Source organism: Ambystoma mexicanum, chromosome 8, assembly GCF_040938575.1.
Source record: "Ambystoma mexicanum isolate Mex_15411 chromosome 8, UKY_AmexF1_1, whole genome shotgun sequence".
NCBI classification, from domain to species: Eukaryota; Metazoa; Chordata; class Amphibia; order Caudata; family Ambystomatidae; genus Ambystoma; species Ambystoma mexicanum.
The window spans coordinates 1,068,269,879-1,068,294,196 of NC_090929.1; the positions used below are offsets into that span (position 1 = coordinate 1,068,269,879).

The window sequence follows — 24,318 nt, forward strand, 5'->3', positions numbered from 1 at the left end:
TCAAATTGTGTAACTTGTTATTGAAAGGTTGAATTTGTTAACAATCAGCCATATCAATAAAAAACAAAGAAAAACAATTAAGAACTAGCATAATTTTTACTGGCTCGTGTATGGCATTGACCTGTATGGGTTCTACTTCACACATACAACTGTAAATCAACAATTGTACAAGGAGGGATGTTGCGTCTGGACAAAGACAAGACAAATAACATGCACAAGGGTGGAAACATCTGTGTTGACTCTGCCGAGTTGATTTCGAAATAACCTATTTGTGTAACATATTTAATGTATTTCTAACAGTTGTGGAATTCGTCTGTGATCTCCGACCAAGTTTTTTCTGGGCACTTAGCATATTTATTGTTTAGGCACAGCACTCACTCCATTCTCCCATACATCTTTTCTATTCCCCTGAATTTGTATCACTACATATATTGTTTGATGATTTAAGCTGTTTTCCCCCTTTTTTATACGTGGCTTAGTAATAAACGATATTAAATAAGTTCGAAGACAGATATGATTTGAGATCCTTTAGGCCAGAGAGAGGTTGGAAGGTAAGGTCAAGTCCCTCTAAAAGAAAAGGCCTGTGGAGGAAGGCTGTAGAAGTCTGGAGCATGTTTGGAGGTGGTAGGCGTAAAGTGCAGAGGGCGTGGAGCACGAGTCAGACAGCCAGAGGAGAATCCCAGGAGGAGGAGGAATGTAAGACCCAGGAAGCTGGGGTTAGGAGAATATAGGAAGCTGGAGGAGGGATCCGGCAGGATGGGGCACGGGTAGACTCAGGAGTCAGGGTGCAAGGCAGACTGAGGAGGCTAGAGGCAGGTACACCCAGGAACCCGGGGAGAGAAAGAGATGAGGGGCTGGAGAGAGACTTGGGAGGCAAGGTAAAGAAGGTGATTAAGGGAGAGGCAGTGAAAAGTAGGGAGAAGCAGGTACCGCATTCTGGGGTGGCTGAGGGGTAGGATGTTACCAATGAAAATGTGGTGGTGGGTCATGTGCACAATACATATGTAACCCCCTGTTCAGTTCTAAAGTTATGGCAGTATGATGGGGATGCTCTCACATTGCTAGCAAAAGCACAGGATATTAAACATGTAAGGCAATGACTATTTCTTAGGTGCATATAACATGTATATTTAGTTGTGACTCAAGATCTCACTGTGCCTCGGTATTGGGTTACTCCATGTAAGAAATTGTGATATGTATCTGTAAATATTGATAAAGGTGGAAACTGCAGGGGCTGTGCAGCAACAAGTTAAATATGCTTATTTCGAAATGGTATTGTTTTTTCCTGGGCTCCATCTTGGGCTGTGCCGAGAATGTTCCATAGGAGGAGGAAAACAAATGTTGGACTTGGCTGTTATGGTAGGATCCACAGCCTGTGAGAATGTTGTGCTCTGTGCAGACTCCTTTGTGTCGACAGGCCTTATCCACACTGTAACACATCACCAGCGTTGATCATTTACACAGGAAATAAATACTTGGCTCCCCTGCCGGAAGCATTGGAGCTCAGCAGGAAGCAGTTGCTCAAGTCTGTGCCAAAGGCATTTGAGCACAAGAACAACATGCAACTGAAGAAGGGTCGCAACTCCCACTAAGGGTGAAGCGAGGGAGGTCCTCGTCCACCTGCTGGTCAAGTTGGTTAGGTGCTGCCATCTAGCCCTATGGCACGCAGCCTCTTTTGTGGGCAGCCATACCTGACGCGCTGACAGCCTCTGCAAATCCGATACCAGCCACCCAAGGTCGCACTGTCTTCAAGCCGGGCCTACCCTTGTCACATAGCATCAGGACTCAGGGGCACAGTAATTGTTCACAGCCCACATCAGTTTGGTGAATTGGCATCACTGTCCTGCCTCCCCACTCCAAACGTTGGTCCAGCACCACTACTGTGGCGCTGTTGCACCAAGCAAGATTTATTAAAGAGAATTAAACAGCATGATCCTGCACTCCAAGTTCTCCGAGTGGATTGTGTGCAACCTGCATGTATGAAAGGGAGTGTCGTTATGAGGTTATTGAGCAGAAACCTCCTAGCCCAGTGTAGCATATTGGCAAGCACCAACAGCACTACACACTGCTTCTTACCTTAGGCACTCTGTTTTATCTCCCCATACATTTCTTACACAAGCCTCTTTACCCCAAATCCTCCCTCCTCTCCACCTCACTCCCGTACACACAAATCTCTCCAAAATACGTGCCCTTCCCTCACATTAAATGCAAAGCTCACAAACATCCCTCTCACTTCACTGTATGCAACTAGAAACACAACAATACATCGACACAAAACATTGGTATCACTACATATTATCCCCACCCAAATGATCGCGGGATATATGGTCGTCTGGAATGGCCATAGGTGATATTTTTTTTTGGGGGGGGGGCATTTGGAGGGTTTTGAGAGCAGGGGTTGCGGGGGTGTCCCCCTTAGGTTCCATGCCTTAATATTGCCGCAAAAATATGGCGATATATTTGTATGGCGATATTTTTGCTGGGATATTAACAAATGGAACCAAAACATTGACGTTGGCACACACCAACTGACATTGTCCAGTGGTTGCTGGATAAATGGACAGGCCCAGTGTACTTTACACTATGGGCATGAAGATGCACACTTTGGGAGTACTGCTGTGAAAGAAGAGAAAGACACCTGGTAACCTACTCTTCATATAAAACAATGGTTCCGTTTCCATAATTACACAGGGCACAGGTCAACTGTGGAAGAATTAAAGCAAACAGATTGTCATGAGTAAAAGCATAGTCCCACGCCTCAGCTCCCTCTTAATCAGCACAGTCTTTGCAATGCAAGTCTTAGACAGGCACCACGCAGCCCAAGCAGGAAAGCATTTTGAAAAAATGCAAAAAACACCCCTCCGTCACTCACTGACTGCCATGCAAAGACCTGGCTGCTTGCCATCTATCTGTGTGTTCCTTTGATCTACAAGTTGCCCATCCCCTGCCGTTTAACATTAATTCTTGAGGGTGAGGATCTCATATGGGGGATTCTCGAGCTTTACACTTCTGGTAATGCTCAATTGTTGGGTTCCCCTTTTGTAATTCTGGGCTTGAGGTCTTGCAATGAACTTCATCCATGCCCACAAATCCGACATCCATAGTGGTAAATATGTCGAGCCATCTCGACAACATCCTCATTGATATTGCTGATTGGGTTAAAACGAAATGCCTTCAGGTGGAACCACGTGTGGAAAGTGGCCACGATCAAGAGTACTACTTCTGCATGTGGATGTATCCCCTGTAGTGGGATCTCACAGATTAAATTGATGCACATATGTCATGAAAAGTGATAGTTCTCATAACCTTAAATATGGCCAAATTGATCAGGAACTTGTGCTACAAATGTCATCAACCAGCTAACAGATGTTTTTCTGGATATTGTGACGAATCCCAGGGTATTGTCACTGCTCCCATGGGATAAACCCCTTCACATGAGGCCATGGTGGTAAGGCTGTTAGGGAGAATTCTCATAATCGTCTAATTTCCCTTACCTACTGAGTCCCTCAGCAGCTTTGCTGGATTTCTAGGTTTTTCTTGTCACCTGGTAAGAGTGTGAGCCTTTTTCCCACTCTTACATGTGTTTTGCTGTGTGTGTTTTTACCATTTGTGTGATCTTGGTCTCTGGAGCCTCACCTACTCCATTAGCATCCTTTTTTTGTGTGTGTTACACACCACCTTCAGTGCAGTGACACAGGGTTGTCTTTTAGACTTCCCACTGACTCCATTTTTCTGGGACTTACTGTCTCCCAGAAACATGTAAAGTTGCCATTAACTTTATCTAGTCTCTTTAAATCACAGACCCAGTACACCCCATTTTACATGGAGTATTGGAAAGGGTTAATTCTTATCCCTTTTTATCTGTTTCGCTTGGAGCACTGTTTCGCTCCCTTTTCATCAAGGCTTGGCTGGTGGCAGTGGTAACTACCCTATTTTTCCTACAGCGGTTATCTTAAATAACCATGGTATTGTTTTAGGCTATTTTAGTAGCCTCGAACATAAACCTGCTTGACCAAATATATATTATTTCGGCTCCGGATGGGTTTATTCACCATTTCTTTTTGTAAAAGTCTTTTTCGTGTTTTACTCTGCGTGCCAAACCAGGTTTGGTCCCTTTGTTCACCGTCTTTTCGCAGGCTTCTGCACAGATGTCCTCCTTAAGGCACCTGAAAGTCTGGGTAGGCAGGATGTGAGGGAGGGGTCTAGGACCCCTGCCATGAGTTCCCTTGGTAACCCAAGTCGCACTCCTGTTTGATTGGCTGGGTGACTGTCCTTGCCAGAACAGCCACCCTGCTGCGTGATTGGCAGCCAGGCTGTGTGAATGTGGGAAAACTACATAAAAATCAGGGACTGGAAAGGCAGAGTCGGCACTATAACGAAAGAACCGACGAGGAGCTGATGGAAGAGGACCCCTACCATGACTGAGCCGCCCGGTGAAGCCCTGCTGCAGGTCCGAATTCTCGAACTCCAGCGACAGAGAAGATCCTCCAGGAATCTTCTTCCCTTGATCTGGTGGGACCAACCAGTTCGCCCAAACTTCAAGTCAGGACCCATCCTCTGGTCGAATTCGCTGTGCAGAGCTACAGTGGGCCGGATAGCCAGGAAAGGTCGGACCCTGCTTGGGTTTTAAGGAGCGCACCTTTTGTTCGTTGCTTTGCTCTGCAGCTGGTTTCTTCCCTGGGTGGTGCAGGCTCCTCCAGTCTTCCTACTTCGTGTCAGCCCGACATTCGCTTCAGGAACCGTAAGCCTGCAGGAACTACCAGGAACGTCCGCCTCAGCTACAGTTTCCTCTCCGTTTTAAGGTACTGTGCAAAACCAGTTGTTCGTTTCGTTCAGCCGCGGTGAAAGTGTATGAAATCTTTCTCCAATCCGAGGGCTTGTCCTTCTCTTCTCTTTGAACTAACTTTTCTGCCAACCAACCTCGTCCAGAACCTGGGGCATGAACTTTACCGCAATCTACCCTGAACCATGTGATCTTGAGCAAAAGACTTTTGACCTAGTGACTTTGGCCTTAAGTCTTTTTACCCTGATTCTATCACTGTAGTTCCTCTTGCTCAATTGCCCTGAGTACTTACATGTCGGTGTGGTTCAATTTCTGCCTAACTTTGTCTTCCCTCTCTTGTGAATTTCTGGAGTGCCATTTTGCTCCCACTTCATTTTGTGAGCCTAACTTGTCTGGAACGTATTGGGAGTGGTGTGGTGTATTAAGAGTGTGATTTTTAAACTGCTTTACTTTAGTGAAATGTTATATAACCGATGTGTAAATAAATGTATATTCCTTGAGTCAGTGTTTGTTTGAATCATAGTAATTGCTGTCCTTGGTGTAACTATTGATACTGCTCACTTGCTCACTTGCTCTTGAGATAAGTCTGGCTTCTCAGCCATTACTACCACTTTACTGTGTAGTGCAGGCATGTACCAAAGGTGAATTTGTACTGTCACTTGTAGTCTTAATTGTGTGTGGTGTTCCCAGAGAGTACTGCATATAATTCTGCCTAACAAAGGGCGCTACCCGATAGTCCCCCAGGGGGTGGTACTCAGCAGGCAGATCTCAAAGAGAGGCAAACCATATATGGGACCAGTGATGATTATCTTGGGAGAGCGCGGTATGCTCCCCAGCCATTTCAGTCCTCTCTTTCCTCTTGCCCCACTCAGTCCTCTGTGGTCCCCCACATGCCTATATATCTGTGTAGAGTAGAAGACCCCATACACACACACCGTACTGGGACAGGAAAGAGTGAGTGCTACACAGATTGTGTTCATCCAACCACTGACACAAAAAGAAGAGGCAAGGAGGGAAAAGCCTACCGCAGAACCAACATAGGTTGTAGTCAACAAGAGCAAGAGCTAAAGATAAAAAGGGAACAAGGATTGTGTATTTTGTCAGATCCTCACTAGAGGAACTGAGATCCGGCTGGAGGCTCGCCGCAGAGAAAAGGAAAGGCTGACAGAGCCTCACCGGACACACACAGTGTTTGCCATCATCTAGGAAGGAGAATCAGAGGCCTGCAAGAGACCGGGAGTCGGACAATGTGGTCAGACCGATAAGCACACGCGAGAGGGACCCGACCTGGGAATACTACAAGGGCACACAGAGACCACTGGAAGGCATGTGGAAGCCTGTAGCAGGAGGAAGCAGCTCTGCTAAGATGCCTGCACAGCTGGTAATGCCATAAAAGGTACATGAGTTACCGTAGCGGGTGGTAGAGATAAAGCAGAACGAAGGAGGATGTTGGGGAAGGCTGAAAAAACCCATCTCCCTCATACCAGTACTTCGAAGGAGCCAAGAAAGAGACATATGAGAAACAGTGAAACAGTGCTTGGAAGGTTAGTGAACTGGGCCTGATTACTACATAATACAAACCTGAGAGAAGGGTCTGGGACTCACACAAAGAGAGAGAGAGAGAGAGAGAGAGAGAGAGAGAGAGAGAAAGAGAGAGAGAGAGAGAGAGAGAGAGAGAAAGAGAGAGAGAGAGGGGGAGAGAGAGAGAGGGAGAGAGAGAGAGAGAGAGAGAGAGAGAGAGAGAGAGAGAGAGAGAGAGAGAGAGAGAGAGAGAGAGAGAGAGAGAGAGAGAGATGTTAAGTGAAAATAAGGGGTCGAGAACTCTTTGCCAAAACAAGAGAATTACTTGAATAAAGGGATCTACAGACAGGTCTGGCAGGATAGTGAGCCAGACTTGGTATTACACTTGTGAACTGAGAAAGAACAGGGGAAAGGAGACACTCCCTCTGATACTTGGGACCTGTGTTTTTGTTAATTAAGAAAGACACTGGGAAGTAAGACAAATCCCCATCATCCTATTTTTTTTAATACGTTTGCAGGAGTATCCGACTTCAAGAACTTTTCTGTTTCCTCATCAAATCTGAACATTGAATTGACATCCAAAATTCCAAAATGAGGGAAACCTCCTTCTGGATCAAGAAGACACCCTATTTTTCCTTAGGTAATCTAGAGTGTAAAGGACACTAATAGGTTTGGATAAAGGACAGTTGACAATTTACTTTATTGGACATCCTGACAGATTCCTTAGTCTTTTTGTTCAAATAGGAGAACCCCTCTTAGACTTCGGGCAAGATAGGTTTCCTTTTCTTTACTTTTATATAAGTAGAAGTCTTTGCCAACAAACACACCACCACTGTGTCAGACTAGTACTTCTGCACTCTGAAAATAGTGACATTTTGTGCAATTCAGATCAGTGTAATATTTATTAGCACGCGGGGCAGGGGAGCCAACCAATCAGGTTGCTCGGGACGCGGGCTGAAACTGCTAATCTCTGCCCATGTACCGTACAGCCTGCTGGCTGCTTCCCCCACCTGCACTGCCATCTTGCCCCTCACCCTCCCTTCTCCGTTCCCTTCCATTTTTTTAACATCATCCCTCCCCTTCCCCATTCCCCACCACCCCACTTACGTTTTGTGTTGGCAGCAGCGGCAGCAGGGTACCACTGCATCTACTGTTGCCTTCGCACTCCCTCCAGACCACCACAGAAATGGAAGAGGGTCTCCAAAAGGAGCCCCACCTTCCTTCTCTGTTGCGGCCATTTTAGGACAGTATTTTGTTTGAATGAAGGGGACGCCGCTCAGCGTCACAATCATTCAAACCAAATACACTCCTCTCAGCACTCCTGGTTACCAGATTGGCAACCTGTGGTGCTAATAGTATTTTACTCTGACCCCGGTCCACACGATCAGGTGTTAACGCTTAATGCAGGCCTAGCTGAGCTTTTAAGGCCATTTGTTTCACACCCATAGAGCTCCTTAAGGAGTTTTCCTGGGGGGGGAGATCCTTCATGGTTTGATGGAGAGTGCAGGAATTGTAAGAGCCAATTACGGTCTGTTGCGAAAAGTTTTGTGGATGTTAAGATCTTGCAAGTCCGACAACTTAGATGCAATTACATATTGATGGTAAGGTCTAAAAAAGGGATACAATGAAATCATGAATGGACCAACTGCAGGCATCGTCTTAAGAATGGAACCAGGCAATGTTTTGAAAATTGTGTCACATGGATGCATTAAAAATCCATGGTCACCAGTAATGTCTATTCCAGAACATATATGGTTCGGCTATTGTAAGGCAATGTATACCAGTGCAAGAGCAAAACAAATGAGGTGATGGCTGAAAGGTTTAGAATTAATCTTAACCTCTGCTGTTAATGTGGGCAACCGTCCAGACCATCGTTCTTCACCTGCCAAGCCATTGCAAAAGGGGAAAGACACTCTGTGCATTCATATTATGAAATTAAGTGTATTACTGATTGTGGAGGACACTGTTCTTTTATCAACAAACCCTTCCGTGAGTCTTAAAATACTGTTTAGAGAAGTTATGGTCTGACACTCGAAAAAGCCGATTACAATACATATCGATTTTTCTTCTTTTTCTTTCTTTCTTTTTGCAGGCGTTAAAGTCCAAGGCGCTAAGCGACCTTGGTGCTAATTATGGCACTGTAATTTACGGTGCCGTAATTAGCGCCTTCCCCATTCCCATTGAGCCCTATGGGCCAAAAATGGGAATGGGGAAGGGGCCACGGTGAATGGGGATTTACCGCCCCACCAACCTTGGAATGGGGCGGTAAATCCGCCATCCATAATTGCACCATGGTCCAACGCCAGGGTTGTAATGAGGCCCTTTGTGTTTCACTATAAGCGAGAACCCATTCTTTAAGAAACTTTTAGCTCTCCCATCAGAACCCCAAAAATCCCTTTATGAATGGAATTATGACAGTTGGGGATTAAATGCATAGCACAACTCAAACCTCTAAGGATGTGGCTAAAATTGTGGTAGAACTCTTGTTGACTATAAGGCTGCTGTGCTTGATGTGCCACAATCAAATGGCGGGATACCTTCTGCAGGGATTCTTCAGGTGAGGAAAACACTGCAACAAATTGCCATGGACCATTTATGGGATAACCCTGGAACCATCAATATAACTTTGCATTGTAACGAAATGTATATCAGGGATTGGGTGCTCGTGTATTATCGTGGGAAATCTAAGGGTAACCCCCTTGTGACTAAATACCTTATGTTTAAACCATTCATGAGTTACGGACCATCTGGATTCGATTGCCAAGTACCTGTTTGTAAAATTGTGATTAGGAACTCTCCCCTTAATGAGTTTCACTTCTCCCTGAAAAAAGAATAACAAAAGTCTTGCCTCATGTGTCAGTGACATAGTGAAGACGAATACCACTTTCTAGTAGTATTCCTCTTTCTCAGCAATTATAGACATGCATAGCTAACTACAATTCTTAAACACAGAGAGGTTAGACCCTCATTGAGGGCCCTTTATCTCTGTAAGTGAACATCAGCTGAAAGCATGGTATCATCTGCCACCAGCTTCTTAAATGGAGCTTCAGTTAGAAGGGCGAAATACTTCAAGTAAGCAAGCTACATATTGATTGCATATGTTGGATTTGTGTCTGTGTTATGATACAATAGCAGTTTTATAACATTTTGCATTTGTTTTGCAAATAGAGTGATATTAATTAAACTGAATTTTTGGGACCTAAATTAGTTTTGACAATATTATAAAAGGTAATTATATATAACTGATTTGATATATTAAGATCATTATGATAACGGTTATTGTTATATGAGGGCTGGATAGCTAGATATTGTGAATTGTCAGTAATTGTACTCCATTTGGTGGTTTTATTAAATGGTATTGCTTTCTGTTGTAATGCAATAGTGTACTACGGCTAGAAATCTGCAGTAAACAAATAACAACAAACCATCCCCTATTTGAGTCCACTCTACTCTACATTAGGCCCACGCAGAGTCTGGGTTCATAAATTTAGCAGTCACCTGGACTGAATGATGCTTAAGGTATTATATTCCTTGCCATTGTATCACATGGTAACTAAGCTCTTTCATGCCCTGCATGGCTCGTTTTACTTTAGAGAATTGTTGTCCTTTTAGCAGTCCCATTATGGTTGGATGGGAGTTCTAAGACTTACTGGATCGAAATAGATCTCGGTTGCTTGATGGGCAGGTGTATCCAGTGATGGATTACCTCTCAATTGGTTTCTCCCCTATTCAGTGATATATTGCAATGGCTGGTGGCAGAGCAGGGGGTGAGTCAAGTGGGCCTGATCAGACTGTTAATGTGATGCTCAGCTCGCTATCAGCACCTGCATGGACCAAGTGGCTGTGGAGTGGGAGCTGGTTGAGTGGTCCTCAGATAGAGATTTGGCACAGACAATCCTCAGGAGAATTGTTCTTACATAGTACAAGGGATATTATTCTCTTGGCCTACTAACAAAGATCCACAGCAAAGATCCAGCATCAGGTGATATAGAAAAAGGACTATTGACAGAGTCAAATGCCAAAATCCTTCACACAAACTATTAAGATATACATGGCATCAAATGTTTTTTTCAATTAGCAAAGGACACATCAATTACAGTTCTTAATAACTTATGTATAGCCAACAAAAGAAGGCATCTCGGAAAACATAGAGGGGATCTTTGTAGAGTATTTTAATGCACCATCACATGACATTTCTTAAAGCATAATTCACATTAGTCATAGTGCTTGCTAGTTTATAATTTGTAAGAGATAGCATTCTAAATGAATGTTATGTTAGTGTACTATACAACTTGTTTTATAGAGTGTGTGTTCGCCAGAAGGTCTCTATTTTATAAGAAGCCAGCAGATGGACCTAGGGCGAATAAGAGAAAAGCCTGCGGCCCTAGAGAAAAGAAAGCAAGAACAGCTGGTTCCTCTGCAGCTTCCTGAAGACTGCCTTTCTGTGATAGTGCACAATCAATCTAAATGGGAGGATATTCCGGATCTTTGGGGGTAGAATCCAGAAGGCTGTGTCGTTGTGTCTTTGACTCCAGAAACAGGGTAACTTTATCAAGAGGAAAGAGCTGCATCTAATGGTGCAGGAAGGACAATAGGGTTGTAGATTACTGAAACGAAGAGGGCCAACTCATAGCTCTTGATAACATATAACGGTGAGTTTCATATCATAACACTAGTACTAGCACTAATCGCCACATATGATGCAGTCCGTCTTCATGTCATGGTTCTGCGTAATATTCTTGGCTCTCAGCTCAGTAAGGAAGATGTGTATCTGCTGGTCTTCAATTGTTGAATCGACGATGGTCTTCTGGCACTTCATGTCAGCAGGAAAGTAGGCAGAAGGGGCACCGCTAACTGCAATCTTTGAGGCTGCAACAACACAAAGAAAGGGTGTAACCATCCGATTTCATCAGACGTCGTCCCCTGGATCGGATCAGAAAATGGCCTTTTGCCCTTTAAGTACATTTTCATCAACTTGAAGAAGCACAACATGGATTCAATGATCTCAATGTAACCCCAATTCACCTAAAAACATGAATATGTATCTCCTCAAAACAAACATCCTTGGGGATGATTAAAAAAAAAAAGATCAGAGAGGAGCTCATTACAAGTACAGTGGTGCAGTTAAAACGGCAACAACGTGGAGGTAATTCCGTTACCGCTCCATTACTGCCAAATTATCCCACAACCGAAGTAGGAGTTTGATGGTACGGTGGAAGTATTAACGCCAACTAAAAGTTGGAGGTAAAACTTCCTCTCTACCTCCAGAAATCGGCAGCGGTACTGCTTAGGAATTACCATCAGTGGTAATTCCGCGGAACCCCATGAAGTCCTATGGACTCCAGAAAGCGGGATTTACAACACCCTATAACCACTTGTAATCTGCAGTAAATCTGCGGACCATGTGGCGGTAACAGTATTTCCGTTTGGCAGTATTTTGGCAGATTTAGTTCTGGGATACTGCCACACTAGTGATGAGGCCCCGTGTTCTCGTGGTAAAGGCTGCCCCGTCAGATTAGCATCTGGCTTTTGATTTTATGTAGACGGGGCATCACTTATCCTTTGCAGATAGAAGGTGATGCAATTCCATACAAACTCATTTGAAATCATTACATTTTATTGAAAATGTAAACACTTTCAGACTTAAAAGTTTTGAAATAAATAACTTGCTTGGCATAAAAAAGGAAGTTTGTGGTTGAGAAGGTGAAACCTCTTTGCTTTACGTATTCAAGCAGTAGATATCTTACATAATTGGAGTTTATATGGTTTTATCATAGCCTGCATTCCTAATTCACATACCATATGCCCTATTGCCTTAAGTTACAGTATATACTATCAGAAAAAGTCTATTATTAGAAAATAAATAAGAGACACTTGGCCTCATTACACGGTAGGCAGAGGACCAAGGTGCTACTAGCACCTTGGTCCATGCCGGTAAAATACCGGCACGGCCTTGGAGGAAAGGGGAATTACCGCCCTATTCCAAGGTTGGTGGGGCGGTAATTCCCCCTTCCCCCATTGCCCTTCCCCATTCCCATTTTTGCCCCATAGGGCATAATGGGAATGGGGAAGGTGCTAATTACGGTACCGCAAATTGCGGTACCGTAATTAGCACCCTAGTCCCTTTGCGGGTTGGTTTTTAACGCCTGCTAAAAAGCAGGCGTTAAAGTACCAACCCGCAAAGGGACCTCGTAGTAAGGCGGTAAGGGTTAACAGTCACCGGTACCATTACCGGTGACCGTTAACCCTTACCGCCTTCCGTGTAATGAGGCCCACTATCTCAAGACGATGTTCAATGGAAAAGAAAACTATCCATCACTGTGTTTGAGATTCTAACATCTAAGATTCTGCAGTTGGAAGGGATATTCGCGCCTTGAAACACTTGTGTATAGGCGCATTATGAATGCCTTATCATATCATATTTTAACAACACAACCATGCATATGAGTCTTTTACTTCATAGCTCCAAACGTTGGCAGTTTGTTTTACTATAGCAAAACAAAAGAGTTGATGGCTGGAAGGTTTAGAATAAATCTTGACCTCTGGCATTGCTCTGGGCAACCCTCCAGACCATCGTTCTTCGCCTGCCAAGCCATTACAAAAGGGGAAAAACCTGTGGGATGGGTATGCCCAGACGTGGGTCCCGTGCCTGCTGGGCCTAGATACCCAAGCTACTCCTCACTGATGAGCCCCAACAAGGGCGAAACATGTTTGGGGATGCTTGTGGTTTCGTGCAGAAGGGATGTGGCCTAGCAGTTTGGGCTGGACCGCCCCTTTTGGGGTGGGGCCAAGCCTGATTTGCATATGGTCTTTCCCTTCTGTAATGGCTTGGCAGGCGAAGAACGGTGGTCTGGAGGGTTGCCCAGAGCATTGCCAGTGGTTAAGATTAATTCTAAACCTTCCAGCCATCACCTCTTTGTTTTTGCTATGTCACCCCGAGTGGGACGGGTATGCCCAGACGTGGGTCCCGTGCTTGCTGGGCCTAGAGACCCAAGCTACTCCTCACTGATGAGCGCCAACAAGGGCGAAACATGTTTGGGGATGCTTGTGGTTTCGTGCAGAAGGGATGTGGCCTAGCAGTTTGGGCTGGACCGCCCCTTTTGGGGTGGGGCCAAGCCTGATTTGCATATGGTCTTTCCCTTCTGTAATGGCTTGGCAGGCGAAGAACGGTGGTCTGGAGGGTTGCCCAGAGCATTGCCAGTGGTTAAGATTAATTCTAAACCTTCCAGCCATCACCTCTTTGTTTTTGCTATGTCACCCCGAGTGGGACGGGTATGCCCAGACGTGGGTCCCGTGCTTGCTGGGCCTAGAGACCCAAGCTACTCCTCACTGATGAGCCCCAACAAGGGCGAAACATGTTTGGGGATGCTTGTGGTTTCGTGCAGAAGGGATGTGGCCTAGCAGTTCGGGCTGGACCGCCCCTTTTGGGGTGGGGCCAAGCCTGATTTGCATATGGTCTTTCCCTTCTGTAATGGCTTGGCAGGCGAAGAACAGTGGTCTGGAGGGTTGCCCAGAGCATTGCCAGTGGTTAAGATTAATTCTAAACCTTCCAGCCATCACCTCTTTGTTTTTGCTATGTCACCCCGAGTGGGACGGGTATGCCCAGACGTGGGTCCCGTGCCTGCTGGGCCTAGAGACCCAAGCTACTCCTCACTGATGAGCCCCAACAAGGGCGAAACATGTTTGGGGATGCTTGTGGTTTCGTGCAGAAGGGATGTGGCCTAGCAGTTCGGGCTGGACCGCCCCTTTTGGGGTGGGGCCAAGCCTGATTTGCATATGGTCTTTCCCTTCTGTAATGGCTTGGCAGGCGAAGAACGGTGGTCTGGAGGGTTGCCCAGAGCATTGCCAGTGGTTAAGATTAATTCTAAACCTTCCAGCCATCACCTCTTTGTTTTTGCTATGTCACCCCGAGTGGGACGGGTATGCCCAGACGTGGGTCCCGTGCCTGCTGGGCCTAGAGACCCAAGCTACTCCTCACTGATGAGCCCCAACAAGGGCGAAACATGTTTGGGGATGCTTGTGGTTTCGTGCAGAAGGGATGTGGCCTAGCAGTTCGGGCTGGACCGCCCCTTTTGGGGTGGGGCCAAGCCTGATTTGCATATGGTCTTTCCCTTCTGTAATGGCTTGGCAGGCGAAGAACGGTGGTCTGGAGGGTTGCCCAGAGCATTGCCAGTGGTTAAGATTAATTCTAAACCTTCCAGCCATCACCTCTTCGTTTTTGCTATGTCACCCCGAGTGGGACGGGTATGCCCAGACGTGGGTCCCGTGCCTGCTGGGCCTAGAGACCCAAGCTACTCCTCACTGATGAGCCCCAACAAGGGCGAAACATGTTTGGGGATGCTTGTGGTTTCGTGCAGAAGGGATGTGGCCTAGCAGTTCGGGCTGGACCGCCCCTTTTGGGGTGGGGCCAAGCCTGATTTGCATATGGTCTTTCCCTTCTGTAATGGCTTGGCAGGCGAAGAACGGTGGTCTGGAGGGTTGCCCAGAGCATTGCCAGTGGTTAAGATTAATTCTAAACCTTCCAGCCATCATCTCTTTGTTTTTAGTTTGTTTTACTATGTCTGACCTACAAATATCCAAACAACGCTTAAAGGCACATGTTGTACACTTCATTGTGAGGTCCAGGGTGTGTGGGGCCTGACACCTGACCTAATGTTGCACACTGGGGGGGCTCACAGGGACCTTAATACGTGGCAGGTGGAGCGGCTGTGGTATACGTCTTTTTTTATTAAGTGGAACAACAGGAACTGCCCCTTGCCCCCCTTCGCCCGCCTTCTTAGCCCCAGCATCACTTCCCTTGGGATGTGGCCCCAACACGGGCTGTCCCACATAATGATGTGGTGCGGTTTCACGGTCGCGTCCGACATGATATCTCCCCCTTTTTAAGCCGAGAACCACCCCCAGTTATTAGTCCATTTCCTCAATCAGTCTCGGTGGCTTCATGCGACATCGCTGAGGCCTTGGGGTCTGGCGACTCACCGACGGGGGTGAATCTTCTCTCTCTCTCTCTCTGCTGTCATCTTCTTCTTACGATTCCCCATCTCCGAGATAAGGTTCATCTGAATGTCTTTCATCCGGGCTGTCATACGCCCTTTCATACCTGAGTGCCGGAGAGTCGCAGACTTTCCTGAAATTAGATTAGTCTCTCGTCACAGACCATTGTCTGCTGCACTAAGACTTGATCCCCCAGCTCAATCATGCAGTCCTTAGCCTGCCTGTGGGTATCTGCTCTGTCCTTCATCTTATTTTTCTCTTCCTGATCTTTGTCTCTCGCTTGCTGTTCAAGTGCTGTTGGTGATGACGGAGTGGGTCCTTCTATTAACCATGTTTTGTTGGGACGCCGAAATATTAGATCCGCCGGGCACACTCCTGTTGTGCTATGAGGTGTGTGGTGATATTCTCTTAGCAGCTGATAGAGGGCTTGCTCGAAAGGCTTGTTGATGATAGAGGCTATCTGCAGAGTCCTCTTGACACTTGCCATGAACCTCTCAACAATGCCGTTGGCTTGTGGCCATCGCAGGGTCACTTTCCTATGCTGAAACCCCATGTACTTTGCAAAGTTTTGAAAATCTTGACTAGCGAATGGCGGGCCATTGTCTGACTTGATAACTCTTGGGATTCCGTAGACTGATAGCATGTGGTCCAGCACTAGGACCACGCACGTGGCTGACGTGCTCTCCACCAGCTGGGCCTCCGGGAAGCTGGAGTGTTTATCGATTAATATGAGAACATAGGTGCCATTCCGAAAGGGACCAAAGAAATCCACTGCCAGCTTGTCCCCGACGTGTTCAGGGAGTGGAGACATTTGTAATGGGTTTGGTTGTGGTGGTGGGGCTACTTGCGCGCAAGTGGGAGCATCCCCCTACTATGTCCTCCACCATTGTGTCCATCTTGGGATCCCACACCTTTTGTCTAAGAAGGCGCTTTGTTGGCACCACGCCTCAGTGGCCTTCATGTGCTAGCTCGAATATCTGCACCCGTAGAGCCCCTGGGATGACCACCTTGCAGCCTTTGAGGACAACATGGTCATCCACCATGGACAATTCACCCCGTACCAGATCCAAGCACTGAATGTCATCTCTCACGTCCTCGCCTCATTCCTGGCTTGATGTTTAAAGAATTATGGTTTGTTAGATCGGATGCAGTGAGCGAAGATGCTGAGAGCTTTGTCCTGCTCAAAGGCGGCCGCCAGGTCAGCTCAGTCGACTGGGAGTGGTTGGAGATGGTGTACCACATAATTGATGTATGCGTCAGTGATGGAAAGCCCTACAAGAGCTGGGCCTGTCGGGTGGTGGGAGAGGTAGTCTGCCGGATTATCCTCTTTGCCCGGGCGATGTTGGATGTCGAACTTGTAGTCTTGTAGGCGCAGTCCCCATCTGGCGACCCTGGGGGGGCATTCTGGCCTTTGGGTCTCCATAGATTGTCAGGAGGGCCTGATGGTCCGTTATGATCGTAAACACCTTCCCATAAAGGAATAGATGGAAGAATTCACAGGCCCATAATACGGCCAGACTCTACTTCTCCACCTGAGAATACAATTGTCCTGTGGCCGTGAGGCTTCTGCTGACATAGGCGATGACGAACACGTTGGACCGGTTGGCGGGGTCTCTCTGCGTCAAAATTGCACCAAGCCCCACCGGGCTGGCATCTACGATTAATTTGGTCTTCCTTTGCGTGTCAAAGTACGCCATATCGTCGGCCCTGGGGATGTTGTTAAGAATTGTTTCAAATGCGCTCTGGCAGTCTCTTGACCACTGAAACGGCTGGTCTTTGCCGGTGAGTAGTCAAAGCGGATTGCTTACGGTGGCATATCCCTTGAAATATCTGGAGCAATAGCTCACCAAACCCAGGAATGATCATAGTTTGGACGCGTTCTGAGGGGGCAGTGCCTTATTGAGTGCCGCCACTTTGTCTGGTTCAGGCCGCATACCCTTTTCTGAAAAGATATGCCCGAAGAACCGCAGCGACCTTTTCCAAATTCACACTTGGACTTGTTGAGGGTGAGGCCAGCCGCCTCAAGTGCGGCACACACTGTGTGCAGGGCCAGATCATGTTCTTCTTTGGACTTTCAGAACATTGTACGAGTAGTTGAGGCAGTTGGGTATGTGCCTTATGACCTTATGTATCTCCTCCTGAAAGACCTCGGCAGCTGAGGAGATGCCGAAACTGAGTCTTTTTTTATTGGAACAACCTCAGGTGTGTCACAAATGTGGTAATGTATCGGGATTCCTGTGCAATCTCCATCTGGTGATACCCTTTTCTGAGGTCAAGCTTGGAAAATACCTTCGCTCCGTGGAGTGGTCATGTCAGTGATCCATGGCACTTGGAGACGTTCACGCTTGATCGCTTCATTAGACCTCCTCATGTCCACGCACAATCGTATGGACCCATCTGGCGACTTCTTTGGCACTGGGATTATGGGGGACACCCATGGGGTAGGACCATTGACAGGCTCTATCACCTGCTGCTGTAGGAGTTTATCAAGTTCCTCCTCCCCTTGCCTCTGTATATTCACCGGGATGCCCGAGTAGTGTTGGGCGACCGGCCGAACATCGGGATTTATATGCAGTTGTATCTTCCTGTGTTTCAGTTTTCCCAGTTACTAGAACAGCTTCGGGAATGTCACTTTCATATCCTCTGAAATGGCAAAGTACTTATGCGCCATCAGCTGATATAGAATGTTTTACCAGCCCCATGTCGACCACCGTCCGAAAGCTGAGGATGCAGCCACTCTTGGCTTCTGTTTTTAGAACGTGTACGGGTATCTTCGCTGCATAGGTCTTGTGGGTGCACCAGGCCGTTATCATGCCCTTGCAGGGTAGATGCGTGGTTGATCTATAAGGGTAAATGTCGATAGTTGGCTGTTTGAGTTTTGGAGGCTGGGCGAGGGCATTGTAAGCCTCTTCGCTGATGATATTTACTGTTACTACTGTACCAATGAGGAACTCCAGCAGGGTGTTGTTGACATGTAACATGAGTATGGGGCTGTGTTCGGTGGCCGTACTGTTGTTTAGGGCCCACACGTAGCCTTTCTTTCGCTGGTCATCTCCTGATGACGGGGATTCACTGCTCGATGGAGATCTCATTTCTATGTAACAGATAAATCTTCTTCTGCCAGTGCGCCTGCTGCCCTCTGGAGCCTGGCGATCTTCTCGGGTGTATGTGTTCCGACGTTCGCGACCTTCAACCTTCGGGCCCCTGGGCTCACCTTCCGATCTATTGGTTGGGGGGCTCGCCCGGGAGCTTCTCCGTTGTTCCTGGAATCTGTCTGCTAGGTGTATTGTCTGGGGCAGACAGCCGGGAAGTGGTCATCTCCTCCGCATGCGGCACACGGCTGCCCTAGGGCAGGACATTCACCCGTGTGGGGATACTCATATCCGCATCGAAAGCATGTGGCTTTCGATCTTCTGCATGGTTGATTCAGTGTTATGGACAGTCTGTTGATGGTGTCTGCATCTGCCGGCTTGTGTTGTATTGTGATCTTCCCTAAGTTGTCCAGCTGGGACTCTACAGACGCTTCCATTTGGGCCAGCGCTAGGATGTCTTCCAGTGAGCGCTGCTTTTGCAATACCTTTTTTCTGAATGCTTGTGACTCGCAACCTGCGATAACTTGAGACTGCAGGGCCTCTTCATTCGAGTACCGATGGAATTCACGGTACTTGAGCTTGATGCAGAGCCCCATGACATAGTTGTCAAGGGACTCCCCTTTCTCCTGACGTGTTGTATATAAGATGTGTCTCTCATAATCAATTTTGGTGTGGGGGGCGAAGTATTCTGACAGTTTCCCATGGAGGTCGCGGTATGACGCGGTGTCCAGGTCAAGTAGCTCTCCCGCGATGTCCCGCACAGCTGGTCCTACTGCCATGGACAGGGTGTTGTTCAGGCGTGTGTCTGTGAGACTGATGACTCCCACGTACAATTTGAAGTCCCTCAGCCATATTGCCCTCGGGGCCCCAGATTACTGGTATCTCGTAAGTCAAAGGCATGAGGTAGGTGTAGTACTTGCGCAGCGCCCCCTGGTGGATTTGCTGGTCCAGCCGCACCATCTGGCACACCATCGGCCGACATGGAGGAAGCCTCCTGATCAGACATGGTGAGTGTTGTAGGCGACCCCCTTTTAGGCTTTGGGAGCGTTTGTGTCGGTGACTCTTGTGGTTTGTTGGGTTATTTCGCAGATCTTGACGTCTTTTCGCCTGTGGAGGTCTAGCCATTGTGCTGAGGCCCTGTACCGTTGCACCCAGCCTGCATTCGAGTTGAGCGTGTGGTCCCCAGGCCAGGCGTGGCCCTATTCAGCAAGGAAAGCATCCCTTCTCCCCAGCAGGCTGCTGGCCTCACGGGGCCTTTACTCCGAAATGGGGGAAATGTCTGTATTCATCACTGTGGGGCTCCCCTCTGCAGCAAGGAAAATGTCCCTTCTCCTAATGGGCTGCTGGCCTCATGGGCCTATCTTTGGTACTGTGTGCCCCTCCCCTTTTCAGGCGGTGGCACAGGGGCCGTGTGTGCCTTTTATTGAGTGCTTTGGGGGCCGGAAGCTGCTTCTCGCCCTTTCCACAAGGCCGGGGCTCCTCCGCCGGCCCAGCTGGCCTAGTGCGGCCTCCCGCGATGCACGAGGAGGCAGGGTGCTTCCCTTGCCTCAGTACCTAGTTTTGAGGACAGGGAACTGCAGGCGCCGTCCAGGATGAGGACGGCTCACCGCGGGGAGGCGCGCCGACGCACAAGGTCTATGCTCAACGGCATCCTCCCTAGGCCCGCAGTTCTCAGCTCGATGTTGCAGCAGGACCTCTGCTGCGCTGCGGATGTCCAGAACTGCGCGTGTCCTTGAGTGGCCTTGTCGCCAATGTGAGGTCCAGGGTGTGCAGGGGCTACCCGACACCCGACCTGATGTTGCACATTGGGGGGGCTCACAGGGACCTTAATAATATGCGGCAGGTGAAGCGGCTGTGGTATACGTCTTCTTTATTAACTGGAACAACAGGAACTGCCCCTTGCCCCCCTCTACCCGCCTCCCTACCCCCAACGTCACTTCCCTTGGGAAGCGGCCCCAACCTGGGCCGTCCCACATAATGATGTGGAGCGGTTTAATGGTTGCGTCCGCAACATGACATTCATCACCAATTTTTAAGACATACCAGTATCTCTTCGCTGAACATGTGCCAGAGAACAGGATGGGGGCAGGTTTCAATTAGTTGTTCTCTGATTGGCTGGCCGAGTTAGGAAATAAACGTAAGAACAAGGAAGGTGGTATTGTGAGACTGGACGTATTCTGCATTAGGGATATCTTTCATTGGACAGAAGAGGTATAAACATACTCATAAGCGTTTAGGATCACACAGGATCCTTTCACAGATAGGAAAGAATTGAAATGGTGGATTGGGCAGCTTCTATCGTTAAAGGAGCTTGAATGATGGGAGCACATGTCTCAAGACCAATAGCACTTGCTAATGACTTTCTAGGGTTAAACTAATAGTTGATTGTGTAGTTTAAATGACAAATAATTGTTTGCAACTGTAAAAAGAAATTGTGCCACAAGCGAGCCCTCAGTTATGCAAACTGTCAATGATGGTGTCGATTGTGCAAAGTTTGCTCATCTCTTCATCTATGGTAACTAATGCAACTAGCATGGATGCTCACGCATTGCATAATCCAGCATTCTGTGACTTGCAGCTCTCCAGATGTTTTACACAACGACTCCAGTGATACATCACCATTGACTATGCTGGCTAAGGATAATGGGAAATGTATTCAAAATAATTTGGAGAGCAAAAGGTTGCAGACCCCTAATATAACCAATCAATTAAGTAATCAGAAGCCAACATGAATGCTGCTGCATACTGCCTTTCAGGTTTATTATCCCAATATGATCCAAACAGTAACATTCCAAAGAAAATAAGATTTGGAATATCCCCAGGGAAGGGGGTAAGAAAATGGACGATCGTTGTTTCCTGATAATGTGATGCAACATTGTTTATTTTATTGTCTGCCGTACAATCAGTTCATTTTCAGTAATACAATTAAAAAAAATAGAATCAGCACCCCTTAGACTTTGACTCCCCTCATCCGACTACCCACCCCCTGGAAAAGGCCGTGTCACTTATCGGGCATAATAGTGGGTTGATTAGATGTCCTACTTAGACCCATTTCTGGGGTGTGGCTGGGCCACAGGCACACCATTGTGGTTCCTCCATGCAGGAGAAGGATGAAGAAGAAGGAAACAAGGATAGGATGCAGTATCCCCCTTACACTTCCAGGTCAGGGTGAATGGTGTTTGCGAGGGGTCTGCAATGCATACACTGCCATCTCCAGCCCCTTTCGCCTAGCACTGGGGTCTACAATCTTTTGCTCTGCAGATAGTTTGGACTAGCAACAGCCCCCATGCACTTCCTCTGTCAGATGCCACAAGTCAGCTAGCCAGGGAAGGCAATGGGGTTAATCACGTGTTGACATCCTTGAGTGCCTGGATTTTCCAATGTTCCTCTCAGATTTTAGTCGACCGTTTATGTTGAACACACTTGTTCTAGATCGTTAAAAAGGTAGAGTTGCACTCACCTATGCAGTTTGCCAGACGTTTCCCCCCAATGAACTGGGTTGTCCAAGTGTTGCCGGTGTGATTCCCGCATTCTTCATATAAACGGGTTCTTCTCAGGAAAGAAAAGTCATATCCCTTTGTGAAGCAGAAAAGGGACAACATGCAGTCAGTTGGCGGCAGCATGGTTGAGCATTGAAGATTGAATAAAAGAGGAAATGAACACTTGCTGGCACTCTGTCCCTCACCACAGCCAAACACAAATAAGGGATAATTCATCCTACCAGAATACAAACATTGGGCTAGATGTAGCGAATGGTGTAGAGGTGCATATTTCATAAACATTAGGGTGCACTCTTCTGATGTAACTGGGTACAATTCAGAACTATTTAATTCTGCAAATTGCATTTTTATGACATTATTTTCAAATTAAACCTTTGGCGAAATTGCTGGCACCGCCCAGTGCAAGAAAGGGTGTTTGCAGACAGTAGATCACGGCTCCAGTTGTGCACAGGCCGATAGCCACACTCTGGACCTTAAAGGGGCCAGCTGCAGGAGTTGTTGTTGCATTCATAATATATATCCATATTTTCAAGGGATAAACACAAACTAAGAAGCTGTGATGATGTGAACACAAGTCCCACTCCTCATTGATGTTCTACAGAACACGGGATTTCAGATTGACCAAGGTGATCTGTACAATTCACTCTTGCCAGCCTGGAGCTGCCACAAGTTCACTTGGGATGTATGGGAGTTCAATTGTAACACATCTCTTAGTGCTGGCCTTAGGCCATTACACACTGAGCACCCCTGGGGTACAAACTATGCATTTTTTTGCATGTGCGAATTCACATCTCCAGACTCACTTAAACAAATGCCCACATAAAAAGGACTATCTTTTTGTATTAACTCCACTCAGTATTGCTTAAGAGTAACGTTTGACTCCGCTTTCTCAATTTTAGTTTAAGTCTGGCCAATCTTCTACAGCCTAACACTCAGTGGTGTTTCCTCCATAATGGGCGAGGGGTCGCCGACCCACCAGCATCCCGGCCCATTATGGATGAGCGGAGGAGCCAGAACATTGTAAACACTGAGAGCTTGTGGGCTGGCTTGAATTGTCAAAGGGAAACCGGTTTTCCTTTGAAAGTTCTCTTCCCCTGCTGGGCATGCTCAATAAGCAATGCAAGGTTGGGGCGTTTTGCTTCCCCAACGATGCATAGCCCATTTGGAATGCTGGCTTGGGAATTGCATATGTGTATGTGCGAGTGGGTGCTCCTGCGCATCCCCGCACATACAAACTGAGAGGGTTGCTTTGTCATCAGCACCCTGGCTCTTGTGCACATATGCAGCAACCCGGAAGCGCTTCCTTCCTGATTGCTGTTCGTGCTATGCGAGAGCTGGAGTGCTGGGAGGAAACTTCACTACCAGGGCAGAAGGTACTTAATGCTAATTTAAATATGTGTATGGATGCCTCTATGTTTGTGTTAAGAGTGAGTGTATGATAATGGGTGCACGTGTGAATGAGCAAGTGTATTCTGCATGTGAATGTTGTGTAAATGTGAGTGTATGTGTGCATTTGTGCTTGGCCAGTGAGCTGATTTTGGCGAGTGGAGGTGAGGGAGTTGTACAACAATTGCATTTTAAAAATACCTTTGTCGCACAACCCCCCTCCCCAAAGGGAAAATCAGCTCCCTTTCTGAGGTTCTGGGGGGCCCATGGGATAGAGATAAAATGTGTTTTACTTGGTATGTATGATAGGCTCCCCAAGTACCTCAAATACACACATAATTACACTGAGTGTGTGAGAGAGAGAAGCCGAGTGGCCGATGGGACAGGCATGTCATTTGTTTACTGGCCATCTATGATGGATGCCTGATATAAAATACCATGCCTGCCCACTGGGCCCCCCAGCACTCACATAGACACATAATCACATTGATTGTGTGCGTGTGAGGCACTAGGGGGTCCTGGGGGAGGCATGGTATGTTTTACTTGGTATGCCATAGTGAATGTGATTACTTGTGATTATGAGACACCACGAGGCAGGCATGGAAGATTTTACTGGGCATCTAGGATAAAATAAGTAAGTATGATAAGTGTTATTATGTGACTAGACTGGCATTTTGGTGCAGCCAGTCTAGCCATTTCTAACTGTGGCATGGCATTTTGTATTAGGAATCTTTGGTAAAGCAAGCATTATAGGTGTTACTACGTGGCTAGGCGGGCATTTTGATGCAAACAGTCTAGCGCTTTTTTTACTGTGGCATGACATTTTGTATTGGGCATCTTTGATAAAGCAAGCATCATAAGTGTTATTAGTGTTATTAAGTAGCTGGATTGGCATTTTGGTGCAGCCAGTTTGGACATGCTTTCATACTGTGGCATGCTTTTTTAATGGTAAAGCCAACTGGTGTATGTCCTTACAAGGGAATACTGCTATATATTGGCAGAACAAGCATAGAAATGTTTTCTTATAGTATAATTACTGGAA

General features: G+C 47.0%; 1 protein-coding gene across 1 annotated transcript in view; it reads right to left on the reverse strand.

The window, feature by feature from the left end:
- Nucleotides 1–10,460: 10,460 nt before the first annotated feature.
- Nucleotides 10,461–24,318, reverse strand: part of LOC138472731 (uncharacterized) — a 146,464-nt gene continuing 132,606 nt past the window's right edge. Inside the window, exons 5-6 of the mRNA XM_069611049.1 lie at nucleotides 21,851–21,965; nucleotides 10,461–11,173 (exon numbers count right to left, since the gene is read on the reverse strand). Of these exons, the coding sequence (XP_069467150.1) occupies nucleotides 10,989–11,173; nucleotides 21,851–21,965 (300 nt within the window). The 3' untranslated portion in view covers nucleotides 10,461–10,988. The remainder of the gene's footprint in view (nucleotides 11,174–21,850; nucleotides 21,966–24,318) is intronic.